General features: G+C 40.9%; 1 protein-coding gene and 1 long non-coding RNA gene across 2 annotated transcripts in view; one reads left to right on the top strand and one right to left on the bottom strand.

Moving 5' to 3' along the window:
* LOC141259522 (uncharacterized) overlaps positions 1 to 12,126 on the top strand; it is a 267,558-nt gene that overhangs the window by 244,827 nt on the left and 10,605 nt on the right. The gene's annotated exons all lie outside the window — the stretch shown is intronic.
* The window catches only part of NT5E (5'-nucleotidase ecto), a 106,960-nt gene continuing 98,981 nt past the window's right edge, over positions 4,148 to 12,126 (bottom strand). Inside the window, exon 9 of the mRNA XM_073675656.1 lies at positions 4,148 to 4,379. Coding sequence (XP_073531757.1) covers positions 4,195 to 4,379 — 185 coding nt within the window. The 3' untranslated portion in view covers positions 4,148 to 4,194. The remainder of the gene's footprint in view (positions 4,380 to 12,126) is intronic.

The following is a 12,126-nucleotide window of genomic DNA, read 5'->3' as shown; positions in this document are numbered from 1 at the left end:
CCTCCTTTTACTCCTCCACCTCTTTTCTTTTCGCATGACTATATGTACTTGTCACTTTTCCATGTGTTAGTTGTGTCTTCTGAGCAGTTTGTCAGGTTTTGGACACCTTTGAAGGTGTTTTCTATGTGTTTCTATGTGTTTTTGTTTGCCTGCCATTGGTTTTAACGGTGTTCGAAGGTGTTCGACGAACAGTTCGACGAACAGTTCGGCGAACATACGGGTGTTCGACTAACCGAACTGGAACACTACGGGGGTGCCTCAACACTAGTGATGACACAACTACAGCACATCATTGCATCAGTCACTGAGCTCTGCAGTTCTGCTGATGTTGACACAAGCCACTGAGCTCAGTGATTGGCTGCAGTGTTGATCAGCGCTGTTATTGAGACATCATTGCTGTAGCCAGTAAATATAGTTTTGATTTCGAACAACCTCTAAGCTTATTTTTGGCACACTTTTTTGTTTGAGGACCACAGTTTGCCTCATCAAGGCTTGAGTGAAGGGAAATCTTAACCAGTGTCACCAACTTGACTTATTAAAAAATCATGGACAGACAATATTTTTTACAGACTCATTGTAAAACCATAATAAATCATTAAGATTATAAGTGATACATGTCTACAGCCCATAATGCTGATAAGAAAACATTAGCTGCATTCACGGTAAATTAACATGATGATAACTATAGTCAAAATAAATTGTATAAATTTCCTTAGCCTAAAAAAAAAATCCCGAACACCCTAAATGTTTTTTTCCAGACATTTTTACGAACTGTTCTGGAATTTCTGGATGGTTGGCAACCCTGGTTTTGACTGGTCCACTCTTTGACTTTTTTGGTAAGATGTCTAAGGGATAGCCTCATTGTAATCCAGGGAAGGGGGGTGGAAAGACATTTGTGGCAGGGTTTCTCTTAGAATACGTTGTGCTAATTTTTCCTTCCCTAGGTTCTTTGGTGCCATGTTGGTCCTCCAAGAATGCTGGGTAAAGCTATGCGTTTTACCCTATCTTCTTCAATGAAGAGCCTTGTCAAATCCTTTGGAGTGGGGGTGCAAAAGTAAGGATCTAGACAAAAATTCACACAAGATTGTCAGGCGTCATTCTCAGAGCTAATCAGTTGACTCCTGTTCCCAAGGAAGTAGCCTTGCATCTAATAACAGTAGTTGGCGGAAGCTGATTATATTTTCACAGGCTGAAGTTTCCATGAACCCATAATTTTCATCCATTCTCATTTTATGTACAGTTTAACCTTCTATGTACAGCCTTACATAGGTCTAGTGTAGAACTTCTTCACAGAAGCTGATTAGATTAGTTTGATAGGACTGACTCCTTGAATTATTTTCTTCCAATTTTATTGTAGTACATTAAAATGCCTATTTTCTTAGTACACTAACAGAAATTTGTTCTAGAATGTTAATAGGGTGAGTGCCTTTGAGCATGTGCGGTTGGAAGCTAGTCTGTGACCTGCAGATAATTTATGTACCAAATATTGTCAAGTTATCTCAAATTCACAGCTATCAGAAAGACAGGGTGGACAGCAGCATGAGCAGCCTCTTTTTACCTCAGCATCCATGGCACCTCCAGTATTAGATAAAAAAGGCAAGGTGGACCGCAGCAAGAGCAGCACCGTCTTACCTCAGCACCCCTGGTATCTTCAGTATTAGATCAGACATGGTGGACAGCATTGTGAGCGCCCCCTTCTTACCTCAGCTCACCTGATATCTCCAGTAGTATTAGATCAGAATATCCACTGAGCACATCTTCCCACAATTGAAAGGAAGGGCAGAGCTTCCTACTGCACATGCTCACTGGCATTTCATCTATTAACATTCTATGACAGGTTTCAGATAGTGTAACAAGGTGGTGGCCATTTTAACTCCATGGTGATTACTTCCTTAGATAAAATGAGTGTGATTTACTTAATTATAGGTATTTAGAAATGTATTTAGAATTACATTTCCTTTGGTTATTTTTGTTTTCTATTTCCGGAGAAAACTTTTAAGATCAACTTTTAGCAATGAAAACTAGCCTTTCGGAAGATTAATGTTTTGTTGTTCTTTACATAAACACATTTTTAAAGCCATAAATAAAAATGTACTATGTTAATGATCACATGGGTAACTCCAATCTACATTTTTGTTATCAACTAGCTTACAGTCATGACACAAATATCGGTTTTCAAAAGTTTTGCAGCTTCAGTGTTTTTCAATCTTTTGGTCTGATGTTTCTATGGTTACTGAAGTACAATTTCATAAGTTTTTTTTAACTTTTATTGACAAATACATCAAGTTTATGAAAGACTTCAAAATGTACAATTTTGACCCCTATTTTTCAAAGACCTCAGCAATTCGCCCTAACATGCTGGATATCAGCTTCTGTGCCAATTCCTGACTGACGACAGCCCATTCTTGTCCAATCAGTGCTTGGAGTTTATCAAAGCCTTTGTTTGTCTACTGCTTTTTGAGGATTGACCACAGGTTCTCCATGGGATTGAGGTCTGGGAATTTCTTAACCATGGGCCCAAAATTTTAATGTTTCTTTTTAACCAAGCCACTTACTTATCACTTTGCTTTGTGACATGGTGCTCCCTCATGCTGTAAAAAGTATTGTTCATCATCAATTTTTCCCTAGATCATTGCATTGATGCTGGATCGTCAGTAGAAGTTGGTCTTGGAGCATGTTTACATACCATTTTTTATTCATTACAGTGTTCTTAGGCAACATTTTTGTGGTCCAATGAAACGCAACCCCACACATGGATGGTTTTAGGATGAAGTTCAGTGTAAATGTTTTTTTTAATTAAGTTAATTTTCATGGAAGGAATTACTGTCATTTTTTGCAATTCATGTGCCACTATAAAAACTGAAGCAGCAAACTTTGTGAAGGCCAACATTTGTGTCAGTCTCAAAACTTTTGATAATCGCTGTACAGTTAAAAATTAGGTCTATAAGCGTCCCTTTCTTGGATTATGCCCTTGTTCTACAAAGTAATTGTTTTTTATTATTGTCAAAAGCCTGCTATCTTTGTTGGTTCTACAGGTTTGTATGTCTGTTTCTAATTTCAATAAGGAAGTGCTATGATTTGCTGCCTCATTCAGTCACCTCTGTTAATAGATTTTCTGCTGATTAATAATTATTCTACCTCAATATCATCATGCAATATGGACTTTAGGAAAAACAGGGCTGCTCCTTACTGTAAACTTATATTTAACTCAACTGCCCAGGTTCTTTTTTAAACCTCCCTTGCCCAATATATTGTGGCAGTTTTGTAAATTACTTTTTCACACTTGTGGTTTATTGTCTGTACTTTATAATCACTCCGTCTATGTACTGACTTCTAGAGATGAGTGAACCCGTACTTAAAAGTTCAGGGTTTGTACCAGACAGTTAGTGTCCGGGGCAAAGCTCCAAGAACGGACTTTTACAGGAAGTCAGTTGCAATGTTCGGAGTTCCAGGGAAGGAGAGAGAGAGAATTTTGAGGCTCAAAAGTCTGGGTTTCTATTGTTTTCAATTGGGTTTGGACTCTGGTTCAAGTTTGGGTATAGTTCTGGTACCCGATCCGAAGTTTGGAATAAAGTTCGGGTTGGGTACCAGAAGCCGAACTTCCACAGGTCCGCTCATCCCTACTGACTTCTTGATGAGCCTGTTATTGACATGTTTATACTGAATCCAATCAGTGTAGGTAGAGCTGAGTGGAGGAGGACAGCAGCAATGTGAGCCAGTGATTGGACAATTGGACAGGAGGTATACCTCAGACTACCTGTAGGCACTATAGCTAAACAATAGTCACAAATCATAGCTTTGTCCTTCAGGGGGAGGGCTAAAAAGCAGCCAAGGAGCAAAATCTGGGGAAACTTCTGGTAAAAATCCCCTGTAGGTGCTAACATATAAAGGTATATAATGTTTGAGCTTCTTACTGGACAGTCACTTTAAGGGGTTTGTCTGATCAGGATAATCCTTTTTATATGTGTCACCAATTGGTCTCTTCTACTCTCTATTTTGTCTATATCCAATTTCCAGAGTACCAGCAGCATGCCTGGAAACCAGGAACATGTAAAGTTTCTAGATAGTATAATTTAAAAAAAAAGTATAGCATGATTTGTATCGTCGTATTCACTTTCTGCTAGAAAAAAGACAGATCAAAACTATATTTAAAATTTAGAATAAATCTTTGTTTCACATCTTTGATGATGTTATTCAGAGTATTTTAAATATCAGCACAATTAAAGACATTGAAGAAACCAAGGATAAGTTCATTTCAATGATAACAGAAGAAGAATGGGAAAAGTCTTCATCTGAAAACTGAATCCTTCCTTCCACTGCAGGGTAAATTCGTAACATTCTATGAATATAATTCCCAACCACTGCTACATCAAGATCACCTAGAAAAAAGCAAACAAGAATAAAAAAAAGAGTACAGATTTATACATTTAAAGAGCACTGTATGATTTAATAATCTAAAACTGAATATTGAGTTACTAATGATATCCATTATCCAGCTACAATTTCCAGTAATTTGCAACAAGCTAAATGACTTTACTGCTTGCCACATTTTCAGCCAACAAGCATGCTCCCATCCAGAAGTCTTTAAATTATTTCTAGATTGTGAGACACTTTTTTCAATGGCTCTTATCCAAGCTTTATCTGCTGGTAGGATGGTTTTGATCCTACTTAAGCAATACTACTACAACCCTTGTCCCCATAGGGCACAATATTTTTAGCTATAGAACAGCTGCCAGGTGTGAAGCTACAGAGTTCCAGAGAGCCATATTTATCTTTGAAGCCACTGATTGAGAACACTGACCTACCCCCTCTGCACACTACCAACCAGGAGTTAATAAAACCTGGTAGGGCTTGATTACAAGTTGATAAGAGGTAAGTAGAGATGATAGAATCTTTTGAAATGTAAATTTGTTAGGTTTGTCTAATTAAAAAATTATCTTTTTGATTTGCAGTTAATTGCTTGACCGCAAATTGCAATTTTAATATAAAGCCTCCAATTACCCGTAAAACACTCTCTTCTTTGCAGAACACTGACTCAAACTGATGGTGTCACTGTCAGAGGTAACATCATCTTGTGGTAACTGAGACAAGTGATATACCATATATTCCCTAACGTCTTCCACATCCTCCCCAGTAATATGCTTGCCGGAGGCAAAGGAAGCTAATTGTGGCATGCGTTTGGTAGTACTACTGCATGGACGGCTAATACCAGTGGTGCAGGTGCTGCTGCTAGTGGCTCTCACATTCTTAGCCATTGTATGTTTTTAAGGTTTACACTACCCTTTGCCACTTTTTCTTTTACCATACAATTTGTACAATATATTGATAATCTTTTCAACCCCAATCATTCAATCCTTACCAAAAAGGACATAACAAGAAATGCTAGGTAGGTACACATACAGAAAGCAAAATGTGGCAGCAGGTATACTATAGGTGTGGTGTGTACAGTTGTCAAACTGGTCTAGAAAAAGATATGTAAAAACAGACATGTATAAATATTTTTTAAGATTTTTTTTAACAAAATGTAACCCTCTTGCAAAAAATGACATGAGGAGAAAGGCTAGCTAGACATATAATCAAAAAACCAGCACCTGCAATAGCGTGTTGAATTTGTTTGGTGTGTACAGAAGTACAGTTTGAATAGTAAAAAAGATGTGCAATAAAATTTTTCTTGCCACACGTACACTTTGTGAGATACAATGGCATGTAAAAGTTTGGGCAACCCTGGTCAAAATTACTGTTATTGTGAACAGTTAAGCAAGTTGAAGATGAAATGATCTCTAAAAGGGCTAAAGTTAAAGATGACACATTTCCTTTGTATTTTAGCCCCCCCAAAAAATATTGTATTTTTCGGATTATAAGACGCACTGCCCCACACACCCCAAACTTGGGAGGAAAATGGGGGTGCGTCTTATAATCCAAAAGTAAAAGTAGCTTACCGGGTGGGTCGGCGGCCGTGGAGCGTGGCCACAGGAGGCAGGATCGCTGCTTCAGGAGGCCGGCAGCTGCAGGAGTGGGGCGATCTCTGGGGCAGTGCTGGGGCGATGCTGTCTTTCACGAGATCTCAACCTGTGCATGTGCCACCTCCAGCGGCCATTTTTCCAAGGCCCACTGCAGGAAAACACTGCCCAGCGATGACATCTTAGGAAAGTCCAGGGCCCACAGCCTCACAGCATCGGGACATCCCCCCATCCTAGCCTTGGGCCCGCAGAATCGCCTCACTCCTACCACTGCTGCCAGCCTCCTGAAGCAGCAACCCTGCCTCCTGTGACCCTGCCCCACCACTGCCGACCAGCCCCGTAAGCTACCATAAAATGGGACTATAAGACGCACCACCATTTTATTTAAAACATTTTTTCCTATTTTCCTAACCAAAATTTAGGGTGCGTCTTATGGTCCAGTGCATCTTGTAGTCTGCAAAATACGGTATACAGTGGGTATGGAAAGCATTCAGATCCCTTTAAATTTTTCACTCTTTGTTTCATTGCAGCCATTTGGTAAATTCTAAAAAGTTCATTTTTTTTCTCATTAAAGTACACTCTGCACCCCATCTTGACTGAAAAAAAACAGAAATGTAGAAATTTTTGCAAATTTATTTAAAAAGAGAAACTGAAATATCACATGGTCATAAGTATTCAGACCCTTTGCTCAGACACTCATATTTAAGTCACATGCTGTCCATTTCCTTGTGTTCCTTCTTGAGATGATTCTACTCCTTCATTGGAGTCCAGCTGTGTTTAATTAAACTGATAGGACTTGATTTGGAATGGTACACACCTGTCTATATAAGACCTCACAGCTCACAGTGCATGTCAGACCAAATGAGAATCATGAGCTCAAAGGAACTGCCCAAGGAGCTCAGAGACAGAATTGTGGCAAGGCACAGATCTGGCCAAGATTACAAAAGAATTTCTGCATTACTCAAGGTTCCTAAGAGCACAGTGGCCTCCATAATCCTTAAATGGAAGAAGTTTGGGACCACCAGAAGTCTTCCTAGACCTGGTCATCCAGCCATCCTGAGCAATCGTGGGAGAAGAGCCTTGGTGAGAGAGGTAAAGAAGAACCCCAAGATCACTGTGGCTGAGCTCCAGAGATGCAGTAGGGAGATGGGAGAAAGTTCCACGAAGTCAAATATCACTGCAGCCCTGGACCAGTCGTGCCTTTATGGCAGAGTGGCCTGACAGAAGGCTCTCCTCGGTGCAAGACATATGAAAGCCCGCATAGAGTTTGCTCAAAAACACACGAAGGACTCCCAGACTATGAGAAATAAGATTCTCTGGTCGGATGAGACGAAGATACAACTTTTTAGTGATAATTCTAAGCGGTATGTGTGGAGAAAATCAGGCACTGCTCATCACCTGCTCAATACAATCCCAACAGTGATTTTCAGCTGCAGGGATAGGACGGCTGGTTGCAATTGAAGGAAACATGAATGTGGCCAAGTCCAGAGATAACCTGGATGAAAACCTCTTCCAGAGTCCAGACTTGGCTGAAGGTTCACCTTCCAACAAGACAATGACACTAAGCACAGAGCTGAAATAACAAAGTAGTGGCTTCAGAACAACTCTGTGACCATTCTTGACTGGCCCAGCCAGAGCCCTGACCTAAACCCAATTGAGCATCTCTGGAGAGACCTGAAAATGGCTGTCTACCAATGTTCACCATCCAACCTGACGGAATTGGAGAGGATCTGCAAGGAAAAATGGCAGAGGATCCCCAAATCCAGGTGTGAAAAACTTGTTGCATCATTTCCAAGAAGACTCATGGCTGTACTAGCTCAAAAGGGTGTTTCTACTCAATACTGAGCAAAGGGTCGGAATACTTATGACCATGTGATATTTCAGTTTTTCTTTTTTAATAAATTTGCAAAAATTTCTACATTTCAGTTTTTTTTTCAGTCAAGATGGGGTGCAGCGTGTACTTTAACCCCTTTAAAGCCCAAGACGTACTAATATGTATCTGCGCCCTGGGCTTTAAGAGCCTGATATGTATTAGTACATCTTGGCGATCGCGCCCGCACACAGGCTGTGCGGGCGCGATCATCGCCGGGTGTCAGCTGATTGTCACAGCTGACACCCGGTGCTATGTGCTGGGAGCAGTCTCGCACCGCTCCAGGCACATTAACCCCCGCAATGCTGCGATCGAAGTCGATCGCAGCATTTCGGTGGCAAGGTGGCAAGGTGATCGGGATACTCACCTCTCCTGCCGGCGTCCAGCGATGTCTGCCGCGGCTTCCTGGATGTTACCATGAAGACCCGATGTCGTCATGACAACATAGAGGTCACCAGACAGCAGGAAGATATTTTGGTAATACGCAGTGCATGACCAAAGTATCTTCTGCATCTGACAGCCTGTATAGCACAGGAATGGTGCTTCATCCCTATGCTATACAGGCGATCAGAAAAAAAAAAAGTGAAAGTCCCATAGTGGGACAAAGAATAAAAGTAAAAAAAGTTTTTAAAAATGAAAAAAAAAAAAAATTGTAAAAATAAAAAAAAAAATAACTAAAAAAAATAATCCACCAAAAATAAAATATAATGTACCCATCAATAAATATTATTATGAAAAAAAAAAAAAGCAATAAAAGTACACATATTTGGTATTGCCGCGTCCGGAACGATCTGACCTATAAAACTGCCCCACTAGTTAACCCCTTTAGTGAACACGGTAAAAAACTAAATAAAAAACGAAGCAAAAAACAATGCTTTATCAACATACTGCCAAACAAAAAATGGAATAACACGTGATCATAAAGAAAAATATAAATAAAAATGGTACCGCTGAAAACATCATCTTGTCCCGCAAAAAACAAGCTGCCATACTGCTCCTTCAGCCAAAAAATAAAAAAGTTATAGCTCTCAGAATAAAGCGATGCAAAAAAATATTTTTTTCTATAAAATAGTTTTTATTGTGTAAAAGCGCCAAAACATAGAAAAACAATATAAATATGATACCTCTGTAAACGTACTGACCTGAAGAATAAAGCTACCTTATCAATTTTACAGCATAAAAAAATGTAAAAATAAAACAATTCCTGAATTGTTGGTTTTTGTTTATTTTGCCTCCCAAAAATCGGAATAGAAAGCGATCAAAAAATGTCACGTGCCTGAAAATGGCACCAACAAAAACATCAACTCATCCCACAAAAAACAAGCCGTCACATGACTCTGTTGGCCAAAATATGGAAAAATTATAGCTCTCAAAATATGGCGATGCAAAAACTAGATTTTTTAAAAAAATGCGTCTTTTAGTGTGTGACAGCTGTCAATCCTAAAAACCCGATATGATTCTGGTATCGCTGTAATCGCACCGACCCGAAGAGTAAAGTCATCTAATCACTTATACCGCACGAGGAAGGGCGTAAAAAATAAACTCTAGGGTTAGGGTTAGGGTTGTGCTAGGGTTAGGGTTAGGGTTGGGGTTAGGGTTGGGCTAGGGTTGGGACTAGGGTTAGGGTTGGGCTAGGGTTAGGGTTGGGCTAGGGTTAGGGTTGGGCTAGGGTTGGGGTTAGGGTTGGGCTAGGGTTGGGGTTAGGGTTAGGGTTGGGCTAGAGATAGGGTTGGGCTGGGGTTGGGGTTAGGGTTGGGCTAGGGTTAGGGTTGGGCTAGGGTTGGGCTAGGGTTAGGGTTGGGCTAGAGATAGGGTTGGGCTGGGGTTGGGGTTAGGGTTGGGCTAGGGTTAGGGTTGGGCTAGGGTTAGGGTTGGGCTAGGGTTGGGGTTAGGGTTGGGCTAGAGATAGGGTTGGGCTGGGATTGGGGTTAGGGTTGGGCTAGGGTTAGGGTTGGGCTAGGGTTAGGGTTGGGCTAGGGTTAGGGTTGGGCTAGGGTTGGGCTAGGGTTGGGGTTAGGGTTAGGGTTGGGCTAGAGATAGGGTTGGGCTGGGGTTGGGGTTAGGGTTGGGTTAGGGTTGGGGTTAGGGTTGGGATTTTTTTCAAAAGTAAAAAAAAAAAGACGATATGGCGACTAGTGTTGAGCGTAAATGCTCGCTACTTGAGTTTGCATCAGGAGCTCGGGTATGCACTGAGTATCGCGGATGCTCAAGTGACATGCTCCAGTCTCCGCCCCATATTCTTCACGGCGAAAAAACCTCACGGGGATTGCCTGCCATGCACGAGCGATCCCTGCATGTTTTTTTTAGGGTGTGTAATAACTGTGAAACATATGGGCGGGGACTCAAGCATGTCACTCGAGCACCCGCGATACTTGGTGCATACCCGAGTACCCGACCCAATGCAAACTCAAGTAGCGAGCACTTGCACTCAAGACTAATGACAACTTATCCAATATGATGACCTAATGTTATCAAATTATGTGTCGTACCTCTGGGTTCAAAATGTTCACTATACCCCTTGATAAAATCCTTGAGGGGTGTAGTTTCCAAAATGGGGTCACTTGTGGGGGGTTTCCACTATTTAGGCACCTGATGCGGCTCTTGAAACGCGACATGGCGTCCACTCTCGATTCCAGCCAATTTTGCGTTCAAAAAATCACACAGTGCTCCTTCCCTTCTGAACTCTGCCGTGCGCCAAAACACTGTATTTTCCCCACATATGGGGTATTGGCGTACTCAGGAGAAATTGCAAAAAGTTTTTGGGGTCCATTTTCTCCTCTTACCCTTGTGAAAATAAAAAAATTGGGGCTAAAACATCATTTTTGTGGAAAAAGTTTGATTTTTTTATTTTCACGGCTCCATGTTATAAACTTCTGTAAAGCACTTGGGGGTTCAGGGTGCTCACCACACATCTAGATAAGTTCCCTGAGGGGTCTAGTTTCCAAAATGGTGTCACTTGTGGGGGGTTCCACTGTTTAGGCACATCAGGGGCACATCCGCTAATTATTCAAGCAAATTTTACATTCAAAAAGTCAAATGGTGCTCCTTCCCTTCCGAACCCTGCCTTATGCCCAAGCAGTGGTTTTCCCCCACATATGGGGTATGTGCGTACTCAGGAGAAATTGCAAAAAGTTTTCGGGGTCCATTTTCTCCTCTTACCCTTGTGAAAATAAAAAAATTGGGGCTAAAACATCATTTTTGTGGAAAAAGTTTGATTTTTTTATTTTCACGGCTCCATGTTATAAACTTCTGTAAAGCACTTGGGGGATCATGGTGCTCACCACACATCTAGTTAAGTTCCCTGAGGGGTCTAGTTTCCAAAATGGTGTCACTTATGGGGGTTTTCCACTGTTTAGGCACATCAGGGGCTCTCCAAAACGCAACATGGCGTCCGCTAATTATTCAAGCAAATTTTGCAATCAAAAAGTCAAATGGCGCTCCTTCCTTTCCGAACCCTGCTGTGCGCCCAAACAGTGGTTTTCCCCAACATATGGGGTATGTGCTTACTCAGGAGAAATTGCACAACAAACTGCATGATGCAATTTCTCCTGTTACCCTTATGAAAATGCAAAATTGGGGGCTGAAAAACATTTTTGTGGGAAAAATGTGAACATTTTATTTTTACAGCTCAATGTTATAAACTTCTGTGAAGCACCTGGGGGTTCAAGGTGCTCACCACACATCTAGATAAATTCCCTGAGGGGTCTAGTTTCCAAATGGTGTCACTTGTGGGGGGTTTCCACTGTTTAGGCACATCAGGGGCTCCCCAAACGCAACATGGCGTCCTCTAATTATTCAAGAAAATTTTACATTCAAAAAGTCAAACGGCGCTCCTTCCCTTCCGAACCCTGCCGTGTGCCCAAACAGTTGTTTTCCCCCACATATGGGGTATCTGCGTGCCCAGGGGAAATTGCACAACAAATTTTGGGGTCCATTTTTTCCTGTTACCCCTGCGAAAATAAAAAAAAAATAAAATAAAAAAAAGTAACATTTTTGTGAAAAAAGTAAAATGTTCATTTTTTTCTTCCACATTCCAAAAATTCCTGTGAAGCACCTGAAAGGTTAATAAGCTTCTTGAATGCGGTTTTGAGCACCTTGATGTCACTTTTGACATGATGATGTCACTTTTGGGTATTTTCTGTCATAAAAACCCCTCAAAATGACTTCAAATGTGATGTGGTCCCTAAAAAAATGTTTTTGCAAATTTTGTTGGAAAAATGAGAAATCGCTGGTCAACTTTTAACCCTTATAGCTCCCTAATAAAAAAAAATTTGGGTTCCAAAATTGTGCTGATGT

This window comes from Phyllobates terribilis, unplaced genomic scaffold, assembly GCF_046119375.1.
Source record: "Phyllobates terribilis strain yellow unplaced genomic scaffold, ASM4611937v1 Scaffold_3__8_contigs__length_932513732, whole genome shotgun sequence".
Lineage (NCBI taxonomy): Eukaryota > Metazoa > Chordata > Amphibia > Anura > Dendrobatidae > Phyllobates > Phyllobates terribilis.
The sequence above is the reverse complement of the archived record's forward strand: the minus strand, read 5'-3'. Positions and strand labels throughout refer to the sequence as shown.